A 15,265-nucleotide genomic window follows, 5' to 3' on the forward strand; every position below is an offset into this window, starting at 1 on the left:
GGGCCCCGGCGTCTCCACACACTCGGGGGCCCGGCGTCTCCACACACTCGGGGACCCGGCGTCTCCGCCCTCGCCGCCCACGCCGCGCGGGGCCCGTCGGGAGCCGCCGACTGCCGCCCCGAGCCTGCGGGCCGAGCTGCGCAGGCGCGGCCGGCGGCGCGGCCATGTTTAAAGGGCGGCGGGCGCGGCAGGCCAATGGGCGGCGCGCGTGCGGGGGCGGCGCGGGGCCCCGGATGTGGCTGCGGCGGCCGCTCCTCCCCCGCGTCCCCCTCGCAGCCCGGCGGCGCGGCCGGCCTCGCTCGCTCGGCGCCCCGCAGGCCCCTCGGGCGGCCCGGAGGCCGCGCGGCAGCGGAGCGGGCGGCCGCCATGAGCGGCTCCTCGGGCACCCCGTACCTGGGCAGCAAGATCAGCCTCATCTCCAAGGCGCAGATCCGCTACGAGGGCATCCTCTACACCATCGACACCGACAACTCGACCGTGGCGCTCGCCAAAGGTAGCGGCGCGCGCGCCCAACCGCCCCGCCCGGGCACCATGGCTGCGCGCCGAGCCCGGCCCGGGCTCCGTGCAGGGGCAGGCCCCGGCCCCGCGTGGCCGCGCGCGGCCCTCGGCAGGTGCTGGCCGGCGGGGTGGGGCGCGGGGCGCGACGCCCGCGGCCGGCTCCGGGACGCCCCGGGGAGGTGTCGGTGGGCGCCGCCAGCGGCCCCGGGCTCCTTTGTCCTCCCGCGGAGCCGGGGTGCGCGCGGGCCGAGAGCCGGGCCCGCCCCGCCGGCGGGGGGTCGGTCTCCCCGGCGGGTCTGTGGAGTTGTGCGGAGGGTCGTCTTTCGGGGGGGACAGAATCTGCTGTTGGGACCGGCCCCCTCCGCCGTGCCACCGCGAGCAGAGGCCCCTGCGGGTGGAGGGTGAGGGGCACTGACCCCTGGGGTGCCAGCTGCGGACAGCGTCGGTGACCCCCGGTTTCTCTGGCCTAAGTGAGGTCCTTTGGGACTGAAGATCGGCCCACGGACCGGCCTGCGCCCCCGAGAGAGGAGGTTTATGAATACATCATCTTCCGGGGAAGCGACATCAAGGACATCACCGTGTGTGAACCTCCGAAGGCCCAGCACACACTCCCTCAGGATCCTGCCATCGTGCAAGTGCGTGCCCCGAAGGGAGAGGAGCGGGCTGTGGGGTGCCGGGGCTGCTGGGGCCCGAGGTGCCTCGGGCAGTGCTTGCCCTGCTGAGACACTCGGTTGGCCAGCGCCGGCTGTCTGCCGCCCGTGCCCTGTGGTGGTTTGCAGGGAGCTGCAGGTGTTGGCATTCCTGGCCTGCTTTGGGCCCTGGGCGGTCAGAAGCCTGGTCGGACTCTGATGAGCTCTGATGGGGAGCGCACCTGAGCCAGCTCGGCCGTGGGCTGCGGGCTCCTGGGACACACGTGCTGGATCCCAGTGCTGCCTGCGCTTCTCCTAGCCCTGGGCCAGCGGGCTCAGGGACCCAGGCGGGGTGGGGTTTGTGGGTAGAAGGTCCCGCTGTACCTCTCAGGTAGATGAGAATAGAAACCGTTAGAGGTTGGTCTGCAGACACACAGCTGTATCCCCAACATGTGGGGACCAGAGAGGGGTTGGGCCTTGAGGAAGGGGTCCAGCAGTTCCATGGCTGTAGCCCCTGGCTGTGCCTCTGCCCTGTGACGGAGGCTGGGCTCAGCCTGACCAGCAGGTCTGTCACGTGCCCAGGTTGGCCAGGCCTCCATGTGTGGCAGGAACTGCCCCGGCTATCCTGGCTCCCCCAGTCACCCCATCAGTTTTAATGGGAAGCTGGGACTGGGAGCAGGACCGGAACCCAGGCACTTGGTTGTGGCGTGGCCAGACGCCCACTGCCGTGGAGGGCGTGAGCTGAGTTGGGGCAGTTGGGAAGGGTGTTGGAGAGACGTCTGGGGGCCTGCAGGAAGCTCCGTGTGAGGAGCACCCCAGCATCCTGAGCACCCAGGTGGGCAGAGGCCAGGGCAGGTGAGGGTCCCGGCCTGCTGTCATCGTGTCACCGTGTCTTCCCCCATTCAGTCCTCTCTGGGCTCTGCCTCCGCCTCGCCCTTCCAGTCGCACGTGCCTTACAGCCCCTTCCGCGGGATGCCGCCCTACGGCCAGCTGGCCGCCAGCTCCCTGCTCAGCCAGCAGTACGCTGCCTCCTTAGGTCTCGGTGAGTAGCCGCCCCTCTTGTGACCACCGGAGACTGGGTGGGTCGTGTCCTCGGGTCACGTTAGCTGGTGGACTGTGGGCTTCCCCCACTGAGGCCCTGGCCCTGCAGCTCAGGGCCCTTACTCGGTAGCCGTGTGGCGTGGCTAGGGGGCAGCAGGCTCGCATGTGGAGTGCACGCCCTGGGCTGTGAGCCTGGGCTGTGGTGGGACCCCGGTTACCTTCACTGCACACACGTGCGCGTGGCGGATGAGGCCCAGCTGGCTGCACGCGGCTGTGTGTGGAGGCGGGTTGCAGGCGGCGCCCCGGTCACGGCCTTGGCCCTTCCCTCGGTGCGTCTCAGCCCTGCTGGGGGACCACTCACGCCGGGAGGGGAGCTGCAGCTCGGGCTTTGTCCTAAGCTGGACGGAGTGTTGTGTTCAGAACCCGCAGGTGCCAGGTGCTCCGGCCAGGCCTGCCCAGCTTCCTGCCCGAGGCTGCAATTAGGCCCTGAGGCGTGGCACTGGTCCGTCCTTTGCCTCGCCGTCTCCGGCTCGGTTGGTGTGAGCGGGCTGCCCTGGCGCCTGCACGCTGGCGACATCACGACTCATGTGTGCGCTTTGTCTCTGCTCTTCTCTTCTCTCTCTCCCCTCAGAGAAGCTGGTAAGCCCTCCAGCCTCAGCCGCTGCTTCCAGCCCTAGCTCTTCTCCATCTCCACAGCCTGTCTCAGAGCTTGACATGTCCTCAGAGCCACCTCAGCTCACTTCCAAGGGTAACAGTGTGGAGAGCTGCCTGCTGTCTGGCATGCTGAGCGCGAGGGGTAAACCGTGAGCCAGGAGACGGCTGCTGGGGCGCTGCTCCCATGTGCTCGGGGGCTGCAGGGGCTGTTGTGATCTGAGCCGCCGCTGCCCGTGCACTCTGGGCCACTCAGTGGGACTCAGGGCAGGGCTCGGGCTGAGGGCCTGGCGGGTGCCTGGTGTCGATCGGTTGCTTGTGTACTGCTGCCAGGGCATACCGCTGTGTCTGCTGTCCGAGTGACACCTGCAGGCTGTAGCTATGCTCCTGCCGGTCTCTGTCCCCGAGCCTGTGGTGCGTGTGGCTCAGCGCCCTGTACTTTGTCTGCTGTGCCATCCAGCCCTAGCGCGGCCTGGGCTGTGGCTCCAATGCGCGCTTGCTTTCTGGCATAGCTTGTGCATGCTGCTCGCGGGATCCAGTGGGTGTTTGAGTTAGACCGGTGGGAAGACTTCCCGGAGGGCTCATTGTAGCTGGTCTGTGTGGGGTGTGTGAATGTTGACAGAGCACACGCACGTGAGAGCTCCATTTGTGAGTTTCCTTCCCAAATGCCTGCAGCAGGCAGGACACCCTCTGCGTCTCCCACGTGGGTCACAGGGACTTGAGTGCTTGCTGTGTGGGTAGCAGATGGCCTGAGACTGCACCCAGGCACCGGATGGGCCGGGGCGTCCCTGTGGTCAGGACCCTGAACGTGACAATGAGCCTGCTTAGTGTAGCACCGTGCCTCCCACACCCTTCAGCACCAAACTTTACAGCAAGGCTGCTGGACCAAGGTGCGCCTCTTTTAGCCACCCGCTGGCTCTCTCTGGAGGCTAACCCTGGGTCCTCCAGCTGGGCCGCCCCTGTGAGTGGCAGGAGCTAGGTGCTCCAGAGCTGTGCCTGGCAGCAGGAAGCTGGGAGTGGGCCTGGAGCAGACCGGGACCCAGCACTCCGGCACAGAGGGGACAAAGCCCAGCAGCACTGGCTGTCGCCATGCCTGGGCTGTTGAATGAGAAGCAAACAGGGCCTGGGCGCCTGGTGAGGTGCTGCTCAGGGCTTGGTGCAGAGTGGTGCACATCTGTGGGGGCAGCTTGCCCGCAAGTCGTCCTCACCGCAACCTGCTCTGCGCGAGTTGAGGCCCGTGCTCAGCTGTGTCGAGTGCTCCTCGGAGTTGACCGAGGTTGGTGCGCCCATGCCACCTCTGCTCGGCCAAGCTGCCTGGTGCCCGTTCCGGCAGGCTGAGCCAGGGAGGCGAGAGGGAGGTGGCTGGCGGGGCCACAGAGGCACCTGGGAGCTCGGTAGGACTTAGCCACATCTGCTTGTGTGAGGAGTCAGGGCTGTCTCTGAAATCGCTCCTTCTGCGTCGTCTTCGGCCCTGAATGGAAGCCAGCACTGTGGCTTTTGGCCTCAAAGTGTGACAAACACACTCTAGCCAGACCAGAATGAATTGCTTTCTTAAGGTTTTCCCTCAGGATGGGCCCCTCTTGGCTGAGAGCTTGCATAGTTGTAAAAAGGATTTGTTCTGGAAATATTGGAGGTACCTGCTGGGGCCAGGGGTGTGCCCCCTGCCATTCTCTAGCTTGGAGTGCAGGGCTGGGGCTTCCAGGAGACAAGCTCAGCTGCAGCAGCTTTGCCAACCGCAGAGCGCCCTGGTGCTGCCCACCTGGTCGGCAGGCAGATGCCAGGCCTCCTGCCCGCTGCCACTGAGCCCTCCTCCCTCCCTCCCCGCAGGAGCTGGTATTCCCTCTGTCCCAGCCGGCAAGAGCCCGATGGTGGAACAGGCTGTCCAGACGGGTTCTGCAGATAACCTGAGCGCGAAGAAGCTGGCACCTGGCAAGGGCCCCTCGGGGACTCAGCTGGGCAGTCGCCAGGTCCAGCCAAGCAGCAAGACTGTGAACGGTACCCAAGCCCCATCCCCTGAGCAGGAGCTCCTGGGGTCCCTGCTTTTGAGTTAGGACTCCTCGCCAGGCCCCCGCCTACTATCTGCTGCCCATGGCCGTGAGGCCCTAACTTTGTTTTTCCCTTTGGTGTCTAGAGGTCATCCAGCCAGCAGTGGTACAAGCCCAGGGGCAGGTGAATGACGAGAACAGACGGCCTCAGCGGAGGCGCTCAGGTAACCCCAGGCCCTCGGTGCCAGCCACCACTGGGAGTCCAGAGCCTGCGATGCCTCCTGGGCAGCCCCTGTTGCATTCCGAACTTGGGCTGCCAACTTCCTCCTTGGTCCCACAGGGAACCGGAGGGCAAGGAATCGCTCCCGAGGGCAAAGCCGCCCGGCCACGGCCAAGGAGAATACCATCAAGTTTGAGGGCGACTTTGATTTCGAGAGTGCCAATGCCCAGTTCAACAGGGAGGAGCTTGACAAAGAGTTCAAGAAGAGGCTGAGTTTCAAAGGTCTGGCTTCAGGGAGAGGTGCGCCCCAGACCTCCCTGGGGAGCCGGCTGCCAGCCGCGTGGGCTAAGGGCTTGAGGACTGGAAGGGACTGGAGTGTCGGGCCACGGGCGGAGGGATGGGGCATCCAGGCTGCTGCCAGGAGCGGCCCTGGAGGCCAGCCATGCCTGCGGAGGGATGGGGCATCCAGGCTGCTGCCAGGAGCGGCCCTGGAGGCCAGCCATGCCTGCGGAGCACAGCTCATGGCTCCACTCACCTTGGTAGACGACAACGCGGAGAAGGGGGATGACAAGGACCCGGCTGTGGTGACCCAGAGAGAGGAGCCTCCTGCTGAGGAAGACCTCCTGGGCCCCAACTGCTACTATGACAAATCCAAGTCCTTCTTCGACAATATCTCCTCTGAGCTCAAGAGCAGGTGAGGGCAGGCGGGACCGGGGCACTGCGTGCGTGCGGGGCTGCAGGACCAGGCTGGGTTCAGGCTTGATGCTCCCTGTGTGCCAGGGATCGCGTCTCCGCTGTGCCCACAGCAGGCAGGAGGTGGCTGAGTTGCTTTTTGGTCGCCAGCCATCCCCATGCTCAAGCCTGTGCTGGGCCTGTGAGCTGGAACACTGACAAACGTTCCTTCCCGGGCTGTGTGGGGTGTCGGCCTGCAGCACCGCTCAACTCCTGTCATAGGAAGTGCGTCTGCCACAAGGGCACCGGGCAGGGACTGAGACGCGTGCATTCTGTGATCAGGTGCTGGGGGACACGCCCCCTCCCCACCCTTGTTTTACCTGGGTTAAACTGATGGGCTGTGGGCAGACACAGGCCGGGGGTCCAGGTGGCCCATGTGTGGCAGGCTTTGAGTAGGGGGGGCGGGATCCGGGGGCATCGTGGGTCACGGCAGTGATGGTGGCTGCTGTGAGGATCGGGCCCCGCCAAAGCCTGCTGAGCCCCCGCGGCCTCTGCCCACCACTGCTGCCCTTCAGTTCCAGGCGGACGACGTGGGCTGAGGAGCGGAAGCTCAACACGGAGACCTTCGGGGTGTCGGGGAGGTTTCTTCGAGGCCGCAGCTCCCGCGGTGGGTTCCGAGGAGGCAGGGGCAACGGGACCCCCCGTCGCAACCCAACTTCACACAGGGCTGGCACTGGCCGGGTGTGAAGGTGCAGCCTGGGGTGAGTGGGCACTTCAGGGGTCCCCAGGTGAGAGTGCGGGGACGGGCACTCCTGGGTGGAGCTTAGGGGCTGGGGAGCGGGCAGCTCTGTGGCCTGTAGGTATCATGAACAACCCAGGGCCGTGACTCTTGGAATCGTGGGGCGGGACAGTCTCCCAGTAGCAGCAGGACCTGAACCCCAACCCAGGCCAACTAAACCTGAGCCATTGGGGGGGACCCGGGCCCTGGCATTGCCAAGTGATGCCAAGACGAGTGAGGGCCGTGATGGGCCTGTGTGAGTGTGGCCACTGGAGTGAACAGCATCCCGTGTGGGGTGCCTAGTGCTGACCCACCCTTAACCACCCTTAGGCAGGAAGAGCAGGGCCCCCTATGACCAGCTGCCATGCTGTTGCCATCTGCTTCCCAATGAGGGGGTCCATGGGACTGTGGACAGCCCCTGGCAAAGGAGGGCTGGGGGCCCTGGCCCCCACAGCCAGCTGCTCACAGGCTCTGTCTCTCCCACAGGTTCCTGATGTGTGGGACGGTGGATGCCACAGCAGCTGCTGCACTTGGGGGAGAAGTGGGTTGCCTTGTTGACTGAGCTGGCAGGCCCTCGCTGCTCAGGCTTGCGTTGAAGTAGCCTTGGACACGTCTGAGTCAGAGCTGCTGTTCTGGACATGTCCTGGTGACCTCTGGGCGGCGTCCGCCAGCATTTCCTTTTGAGTTGGCATTCTTCTCCTTCTAAGGTTTTGATATTATGCTCCTCACTTTGTAACTTTTTTTATGGTAACTCTGACTTTAAAAGTGGAACCAGATCTCATGTGGCACATGAGCCGGCCAGGCGCGGGCATCTATGCCCCCTGCTGTCTCAGGAGCCAAGCAGGACCAGCCCAGGGTGGGCCTGTGGGAGGGTGGCTGTAGGTGGGGAAGGGCAGCGTCCCACAGATCATGTTGGAGAAGGGAACCGGCCTCCCTGTGTCCTGGTGATGACCAGGCTGCGGGCTGGCAGGGCTCCATCGTGGCGAGCCCGAACATTGGTGTGACACGGGGTCGAGGTGGAGGCCTGAGCCTTGGCAGTCCCGTGCGGCGCTGCAGCCTGGCCCTGGTGGCCCCTCAGCCCGTGCTGCTTTCTGCTGGACTCCGGTCCTCTTATCCACTTGGAAAGAAGCCAGTCCTTTTTTTTTTTTTTGTATGGTCAGTTGACCAGAGCGTATTTCCTTTCTTCTTGACTGTAAATAGTTGTGTTTTTGTTTTAAAAGGCGGGTGGAGGGAGGGCGGGAGTATAAACTTGCTGCATGAGTAATGGCCCAGCCCGTAGTGTGAGCATGTGGCTGTGGCCGGGCCTTGGGCTGCAAGGGAGCCCCAAGGGAGCAGTTCTGTACTGGCCTGGTCGCTGTCCAAGCCGGGCTTATTTTTGTAGGACATCAGGGCCCGTGGCTGGTAGGGCTTAGGGACCCGCTGCTGTGGGAGGATGTCAATTGTGATTCTGAATAAACAAGCAAACCTTCCAGTTGGTCTTGGCTGCTGCCTCCTGCTGGGCCCTCCCAGGCAGGTGTTGGGCAGGGGTGGAATGTGCCCAGGTCAGTGGGATTTGGGGGGCATGGAACCCAGCTTGGTGCAGTGCTTGGGAGAGCAGCCCCGAGTCTCCTGGGCCACTTCTCCAGCCCAGAAGCTTACCCAGTCGGGGGGGGGGGCTGTATGGAGAAAGGTGGGCCAATGTCTTACTTAACTTTCTCCTGCGTCCCAGCCAGGAAAGGGTGGGACCAGTTCCTCGCTGTCGGATTCCATCAGCACCAGGGGTGGGGATGGCGGACACTCAAATCGCCATGCGGGAAGTGTTCTCGGGGTGTTGAGGGTTGACAGTTGTGAGAACTTACTGGTATCACTGCTCCAGGTTAAAAAAAAAATCTTCCCAAGGTCAGCTGACTGACCAAGTCCACCTTCATGTATCCACTGGCCTAGGAACAGGCTGCATAGCTTGGCCGCCCACCTGACAGCCGTCAGTGCCCTTCAGTGCTGGCATCCATGTGGTTTCTGGTTTGTGTCCCATGTTCAACTCCTGGCCCGTCCTCCGGCCTAGAAAGGCAGCTGACCCAGAGCTTGGGCCCTGCACTTGCAGCTAGTAACTGGAAGATCTCTCCTCTTCCGAAATGCAAATTTTAATATGAAAAAGGATTTATTTACTTAAAGGGCAGTCTTTTAGCTACTGCTCCACTTCCAAAATGGCACAGCGGCTGGCCTGGACAAACCAAGCCAGGTGCTCCATCTGGGCCTCCCACGTGGGTTGAGCTGTTTGGTAAGGGGTGTGCTCACTCACACAAGGATTCAGTGGAGGGCCACACTAGGAAACTTGCCCGCCCCTCCATTCCCTGGCAGTTAATGAGGGGGTGGAAGTGCAGTGCAGGCACTAGGAACCCTGGGCTTGAGCTGCTGTGGCCAGGAACATACACCTGCAGTTATTTTAAGATTTTTATTACTGGAGGGCCTGGCGCGGTGGCCTAGCAGCTAAAGTCATTGCCTTGAACATGCCATGATCCCATATGGGCACCAGTTCTAATCCTGGTAGCCCCACTTCCCGTCCAGCTCCCTGCTTGTGGCCTGGGAAAGCAGTGGAGGACGGCCCAAAGCCTTGGGACCCTGCACCCGTGTGGAAGACCCGGAAGAAGTTCCTGGCTTCGGATTGGCTTCAAATCGGCTCAGCATGGGCCGTTGCAGCCACTTGGGGAGTGAATCATCAGACGATCTTTCTTTCTGTATTATCTTGACTTTGTGATGATAATAAATCTTAAAAAAAAAAAAAAAAGTATTTGATTGGAAAGGTAAAGTTCCAGAGATCTTCCGTCTGCTAGTTCACTGCCCACGCAACGGCAACAGCCGAGCCAAGTTGATCAGGAGCCAGAACTTCTGGGTTTCCCTTGTAGGTACAGGGTCCCAAAGCTCTGGGCCACCCTTTACTGCGTTCCCAGGCCACAAACAGCGAGCCGGGTGGGAAACAGAGCAGCCAGGACAAAGACAAGGGCTCACATGGGACCCCGGTGCATGCAAAGCAAAGATTTAGCCACTAGGCTACCATGCTGGGCCTGCAGAAGTTTTCAGCATGAAACCACTTTTGTGCCATGCCCTCAAGCACTGCTCGTGGGCCCTAGCTGACAGGCTGTCAGTTCTGCATGGGGGTCCCAAGAGGCTGCAGAATGCCCCAGCCCAGCCTGGGTCGCTAAGACAGATGGACACACAGGCCTTCCTGTGCACCCCTGGTGGCAGCAGTGGGTGGCCAGGCACCTGGGTCCCTTGCCACATACCCAGGACACTTGGCTGCACAGCTCCTGGCCCAGCCCCAGCTGCTGTAATCCAGTGAGCCAGCCAGCAAATGAGAGCTCTAATAACATGATTAAAAATACACATTCCATTAATAAAAAAAAAAGTGTAAAAAATATGCAGGTTTATTGTGGGCACCGCCAGCACGCCGCGCGAGCCTCACTCATGATTGGAACAGGTCACCACAGGGAGGGTGCTTCATCACGACGCTTTCTTCTGCTTCTTCTTTTCATTTTCTTCTTTCTCTTTTTCAATTTCAGCAACATATTTTTCGATTTCTTCAGGATTTAAAATCTACCGGAGGAAGAGGGGCTTGTTGGCAGGAGGGGAGCACCTGGTCCCTCCTGGGGGACGGAGTCAACTGCTGGGACCTCCACTAGTGGCCACTACAGAGTGGCAGCAGAGTGCCCAAGGACGGGCAGGGCGTGGCCCGCACAGGGTGCCAGTGGGTTGGGGTGGGGGCCTGGCCCAGCACAGGGTGGTCACGGACCAGGGCGGGGGCTTGGCTGGGCCACACAGCACACTGCCGTCTTGTTTGGACAGCTGAGGCCAGCCCTGACCACAGGATCCTCCCAGGTGAGCTCACGTAGCCATTACCTTGAGTGGCTGATCCCTTCGCATGACAGCAAGCTCGATGTTCTTGCCACCGGACTGGACCACCTAAAGAGATGACAGGAGTGTTAGATGCCTCTGCCACCCCCTGCCACAAACCAAACCACCCCACGATGCCCAGCACGGGCACCCAGGCCTCTGTGGGGCCTCCCCACTTGGGAGCTCCCTCACGGCACCTGCGCGGGGTCGGATCTGGTCAAGCTGGGGACCTTAGAGGTTCACCGCCACCCAGCATAACTGCCAGGGATCCCAGTCCTGAGCGACAGCTCCCGGCCAGGCACACCTGGCAGGTCTCCGTGCCGCAGCGCTCTGCTGCCACTTACCTCCAGGAGGGCCCTGATCACCAGCTTGATGGTCAGGTCGTCTGTGTCAATGGCCTCATCAGTGTAATTCTTCTCCAGGAACTCACGCACGGACTTGGCACCCCGGCCAATCGCATTGGCCTGCAACACGTGTAGGCGTGCCCTGAGGTGGTGCCCTGGGGTCCGGCGAGCTGCCCCTGCTGGGTGCTGGCCTGGGCATGGCTCCCCTCAGTGGAGTCCCAGGCTAGGACAGGATCCTACCTTAGTCCCCACCTCATCCTGTCCTTCATCTCCAGAGCCATGCTGAAGGAATCCTGGGCACATGGGCAGGGGGCTCCACTCCCACGCGCGGAAGCCCTGGCCCTGCCCCGCTCACCTTCCAGGCGTGGTATGTGCCCGAGGGGTCCGTCTGATAGAGTCTGGGGGTGCCATCGAAGTCAAATCCCACGATAAGGGCAGAGATGCCAAATGGCCTGCGGCCATTGCTCTGGGTGTAGCGCTGGCAACAAGACACAGCACAGTCAGGGCCATGGCCGTGCAGCGTGGGGGCTCCGGGGCGGGAGGACTCGGCTGCAAGGCCAAGAGGCACACTAGTGGCCAGCTCCCTCCCTCTCCTTCTCCATTTACGCCAGACCCTGGAGATAAGCACACGTGATCCCATGGAGTGGGGCAGACACAGGCACACGTGATCCCACAGAGTGGGGCAGACACAGGCACACGTGATCCCACAGAGTGGGGCAGACACAGGCACACGTGATCCCACAGAGTGGGGCAGACACAGGCACACGTGATCCCACGGAGTGGGGCAGACACAGGCACACGTGATCCCACGGAGTGGGGCAGACACAGGCACACATGACCCCACGGAGTGGGGCAGACACAGGCACACGTGATCCCACGGAGTGGGGCAGACACAGGCACACGTGATCCCATGGAGTGGGGCACAGGACACAGGCACACGTGATCCCACGGAGTGGGGCAGTTCCTACCCCCTCCCGCCTGTAGGGAGAACACTGAACGTCTCTCTCAGACCCAGGAAGAAACCCACAGGTACCAGTGCCCACCCTGCAGGTCCACGCCCAGACAGGACGTGGCCGCAGCTCCGTGCCTGCCTGGCGCACACGCACCTGCTTCAGGCTGGCGATGTAGCGAGTGATGTACTCCACAGTGACTGGGTCCTCCACGGTCAGCCGGTGGCTCTGGCACTCTACTCGGGCCCGGTTGATGACGATGCGTGCGTCAGCAGTGAGGCCTGCCATGAGCAGAAGGCTTCCATTCAAGGACCTCACAGCGCTTCACTGGCCTCCAGGGCTCCGACAACAGGCCAGTAGCACTGGGTGCCAGACCCTGCGCCAATGCACCAGCAAGACCCCTGGGGGCCCAGAGCAGAGGTAGACCCCACCGCGCTTCCCCAGCTGGCCCTGCATGTCCCATCCTGGCACCGCACCTGCAAAGGCCATGCAAACATTGTCATCAAGCGCACAGATCTTCCGCACGGTTCTCTCATCCTGCAGTTTGGCCACCGACTTCTTCTCCACGCCGAGGACCACAATGTCCCTGCCTCGCACGCCAACCTGCAACAAACCCCCGGGCCATGTCACCAAACAGCCAGGCAGTGCGCGAGCTGGGGCTGGCACTCCAGGCTGAGCTCTCCGCCCCCCTGCTCTGTCACAGTCCACAAGACGACCAGGGGTGCGATCCACTCTGCCCACACACACAGAGGGAGGACTGCACAGTCACTGCCACAAATCCCGCAGCCGATGAGGCCAACACGCAGTCACCGCCTCTCCACCCCCAAACCCGCTCCTAACCACTGAGTGATCCACCCACCAGCTGATTCGTCTGGGGGGTGGGGACCATCCTGCCCTTGGTCTGACTCTGCTAACTTCTAAGCTGGTCATTCCAGCCCACAAACGATGCTCCAAATAGCCAAATGGCTCTTGGCACAAAAAAGGCTCCCACGCCTGCCACAGGAGGGTTGGCCTGTGACACTGGTGTCCCCATACAAGTGCTGCTTTGAGACACAGACACTTGGCTGCTTTATTTTTTTTTTAAATATTTATTTTTGTTGGAAAGGCAATTACAGAGGAAAGAGAAAGATTTTTCTCTTGCTCGTTCACTCCCCCAGTGGCCACAATGGCCAGAGCTGCACCCATCTAAAGCAGGGAGCCAGGAGCACCTTCCAGGACTCCCACACGGGTGCAGGGTCCCCAGGCCTCCCTAGGCCACAAGCAGGGAGCTGGATCAGAAATGGGACAGCTGGGACTTGAACCGGGGCCCACATAGGATGCTGGCACTATAGGCGGAGGTTCAGCCTGCTATGCCATGGCACTAGCCCCACAGCTACCTGGCTTCATTCAGCATCTTTCTTTCTTTTTTAAAGGTTTATGTAGCTAATTATTTTATTGGAAGGGTCAGTATACAGAGAGGAGAGACAGAGAAAGATCTTCTGTCCACAGATTCACTCCCCAAGTGCCCACAACAACTGGAGCTGAGCCGATCTGAAGCCAGGAGCCAGGAACTTCTCCCATGCAGGTGCAGGGTCCCAAGGCTTTGGGCCGTCCTCCACTGCTTTCCCAGGTCACAAGCAGGGAGCGCGATGGGAAGTGGAGCTGCCGGGACGTGAGCCAGTGCCCAAGAGGAATCCTGGCTCTGGGACATGCAGCATCAGCCAGTGGACCCATGTGCCAGCTGACGCACCTGGGAAGGTAGCAGAGGGTTACCCTGCTGCACCACAGGCGGCCAGGACCGAATCCCAGCTCCCAGGGCTGTGGGCCTCCCCGGAGTTAGCCAGCTGGTGGAAGATCTCCCTTCTTTCTAGAATACAACAAGCCAGGGGACATGCCAGCTCCAGCCTGGGGCTAAGTCAGCGCTGCGATGCCCAAGTCCCACAGGTGGGCACCTGGAGGAGCCCCTGGCCAAGTCAAAAAATAAGCCAATGAACGTTTCAATCAGCTCCAATTCAGACAGACTGTGCACCCACCCCCCAGGGCTTGGTGGTCAGTCCCGGGGCCCTGTGGGTGCTGGCCCTGCCTCCCCCAGCAGGCCAGCACATCTGCAGGGTCCCCAAGACACGGCAGCACTCACGGGTCTGCAGTGTTTCCATTCCCAGGGAGGTGACCTAGCTGGTGCAGGAGGGGAAGGGAGTCGGGGTGGCTAGGGGTGCAGCTGGCCTATTCCCACCTATCCCGAGGTCTGAAAGCTGACCGGACTTGAGCCTCACACCCCAACAGTACCACACCAGAAGACCGAAACACTCCCACCTCCACACTCCTGCGGCCAAATCACAAAACCACGGCAGGCAGTCTCTTGGAGAGGGGGCGGGGACTACTGACCTCAGGGCTGTGTGAAAGCCCACCCACTACCACCTTCCCAGGCATGTGGAGAGCTCGGGTTTACAGGCAAAGGGGTGCTGCTCCTGTCAATCAACGCACTTGAGGCTGGCCAGGGGCTGGAAAGGAACCCCTCCTGGGCGGACCCAGCAGCCCGGAACCGTGGCTCACCCTCCTGCTGCCTGCAGGTGCATCGGGCTCTGTGGGCCACGCACAGGGCAGAGGTGACCGCGGAGGAGCCCCACCCCTATGCCCGACAAGCAGCTGCCGTGGAGACGGAAGAGAATCCTCAATGGGATTTCTGGAGGGCACTGCCAGCAGCTCCCAGCCTGTCCCTCCAGCCACGGCGACGCACGGCCAGTGGACCCTCCACGCTGCGCGAGCCGGAGCACACTCGAGCGCACTGCGCCATCGGCCCCACTCGGGCTGCCCAGGAGCCGGTGGGCCTGCGACCGCCCACCCGCGTCATGCGCACAGTGCCTCGGCCTCCACGACCAGGCGTCCGTCCCGGAAGCAGGAACCGAACTCAGGCCTCCAGCCCGCGCGTGGAGCCTCCTCCTCGGCCACCACCCCGGCCCAGGCCCCGCACGGAGCCTCCTCCTCGGCCACCACCCCGGCCCAGGCCCCGCGCACGGAGCCTCCTCCTCGGCCACCACCCCGGCCCAGGCCCCGCGCACGGAGCCTCCTCCTCGGCCACCACCCCGGCCCAGGCCCCGCGCACGGAGCCTCCTCCTCGGCCACCACCACGGCCCAGGCCCCGCGCACGGAGCCTCCTCCTCGGCCACCACCACGGCCCAGGCCCCGCGCACGGAGCCTCCTCCTCGGCCACCACCCCGGCCCAGGCCCCGCGCACGGAGCCTCCTCCTCGGCCACCACCACGGCCCAAGCCCCGCGCACGGAGCCGCCACCCCGGCCACCCCGGCCCCCAGGCCCCGCGCCTCACCGCGGTCGAGCCCTTCTTGACGGCCTCCTGCGCGTACTCCACTTGGAACAGGTGGCCGTCGGGCGAGAAGACGGTGATGGCGCGGTCGTAGCTCATCGTGGGCCGCCCGGGCAGCTCCGCCGCCGCCGCCCGAAAGCGCACACTCACGGCCGGAGCGCGCACGCACGCCGCGCCCGTGACGTCACGGCGACGCGGGCGCGCGCCGGCGGCGGCGGGCCGAACCACGGGCGGGCGCGCGGCGGGGGTGGCGCGGCGGGCGGCGGGGCGGGCGCGGGGCGCGGAGCGGCCGCCGGGGCGGGCGCGCGGCGCGGGGCCTCGGGCCGGGG

The 15,265-nt window shown here is 63.3% G+C and overlaps 2 protein-coding genes across 8 annotated transcripts; one reads left to right on the forward strand and one right to left on the reverse strand.

Moving 5' to 3' along the window:
- Positions 1 to 292: 292 nt before the first annotated feature.
- LSM14B (LSM family member 14B) lies at positions 293 to 7,950 on the forward strand. 4 transcript variants are annotated; one of them, XM_040988243.1, is made up of 10 exons: positions 293 to 493; positions 970 to 1,133; positions 2,034 to 2,169; positions 2,800 to 2,916; positions 4,647 to 4,814; positions 4,951 to 5,028; positions 5,145 to 5,324; positions 5,568 to 5,718; positions 6,272 to 6,457; positions 6,961 to 7,950. In XM_040988243.1, the coding sequence occupies exons 1-9, from the start codon at positions 367 to 369 to the stop codon at positions 6,441 to 6,443; spliced, it is 1,293 nt and encodes a 430-aa protein (XP_040844177.1). In that variant the 5' UTR covers positions 293 to 366; the 3' UTR covers positions 6,444 to 6,457; positions 6,961 to 7,950. The 4 variants fall into 4 exon arrangements, with proteins under 4 accessions (XP_040844177.1, XP_040844178.1, XP_040844179.1 ...); XM_040988244.1 differs by having other exon boundaries at positions 5,145 to 5,306; XM_040988245.1 differs by lacking the exon at positions 2,800 to 2,916.
- A 1,895-nt stretch (positions 7,951 to 9,845) lies between these two features.
- Positions 9,846 to 15,147, reverse strand: PSMA7 (proteasome 20S subunit alpha 7). 4 transcript variants are annotated; one of them, XM_040988248.1, is made up of 7 exons: positions 14,940 to 15,147; positions 12,112 to 12,238; positions 11,792 to 11,916; positions 11,041 to 11,163; positions 10,686 to 10,805; positions 10,348 to 10,410; positions 9,846 to 10,044 (listed from the first exon to the last, which is right to left on the reverse strand). In XM_040988248.1, the coding sequence occupies exons 1-7, from the start codon at positions 15,033 to 15,035 to the stop codon at positions 9,952 to 9,954; spliced, it is 747 nt and encodes a 248-aa protein (XP_040844182.1). In that variant the 5' UTR covers positions 15,036 to 15,147; the 3' UTR covers positions 9,846 to 9,951. The 4 variants fall into 4 exon arrangements, with proteins under 4 accessions (XP_040844182.1, XP_040844183.1, XP_040844181.1 ...); XM_040988249.1 differs by having other exon boundaries at positions 12,226 to 12,238; positions 14,940 to 15,082; XM_040988247.1 differs by having other exon boundaries at positions 11,792 to 11,933; positions 12,105 to 12,238; positions 14,940 to 15,082.
- Positions 15,148 to 15,265: the final 118 nt, after the last annotated feature.

Source organism: Ochotona curzoniae, unplaced genomic scaffold (genome assembly GCF_017591425.1).
Source record: "Ochotona curzoniae isolate NIBS_2020 unplaced genomic scaffold, NIBS_Ocur_1.0 contig_48, whole genome shotgun sequence".
NCBI classification, from domain to species: domain Eukaryota; kingdom Metazoa; phylum Chordata; class Mammalia; order Lagomorpha; family Ochotonidae; genus Ochotona; species Ochotona curzoniae.

Excerpts from the sequence above, each read along its gene's own strand:
- LSM14B (XM_040988243.1), top strand. The coding sequence starts at position 367 with ATGAGCGGCTCCTCGGGCACCCCGTACCTGGGCAGCAAGATCAGCCTC. Across the intron at positions 1,134-2,033 it reads AGGATCCTGCCATCGTGCAA|TCCTCTCTGGGCTCTGCCTC; the intron begins GTGCGTGCCCCG and ends TCCCCCATTCAG. Across the intron at positions 2,917-4,646 it reads ACCTCAGCTCACTTCCAAGG|GAGCTGGTATTCCCTCTGTC; the intron begins GTAACAGTGTGG and ends CCCTCCCCGCAG.
- PSMA7 (XM_040988247.1), bottom strand. The coding sequence starts at position 15,035 with ATGAGCTACGACCGCGCCATCACCGTCTTCTCGCCCGACGGCCACCTG. Across the intron at positions 11,934-12,104 it reads ATGGCCTTTGCAGGTGCGGT|CCTTCTGCTCATGGCAGGCC; the intron begins GCCAGGATGGGA and ends CTTGAATGGAAG. Across the intron at positions 10,806-11,040 it reads GCACATACCACGCCTGGAAG|GCCAATGCGATTGGCCGGGG; the intron begins GTGAGCGGGGCA and ends CACGTGTTGCAG.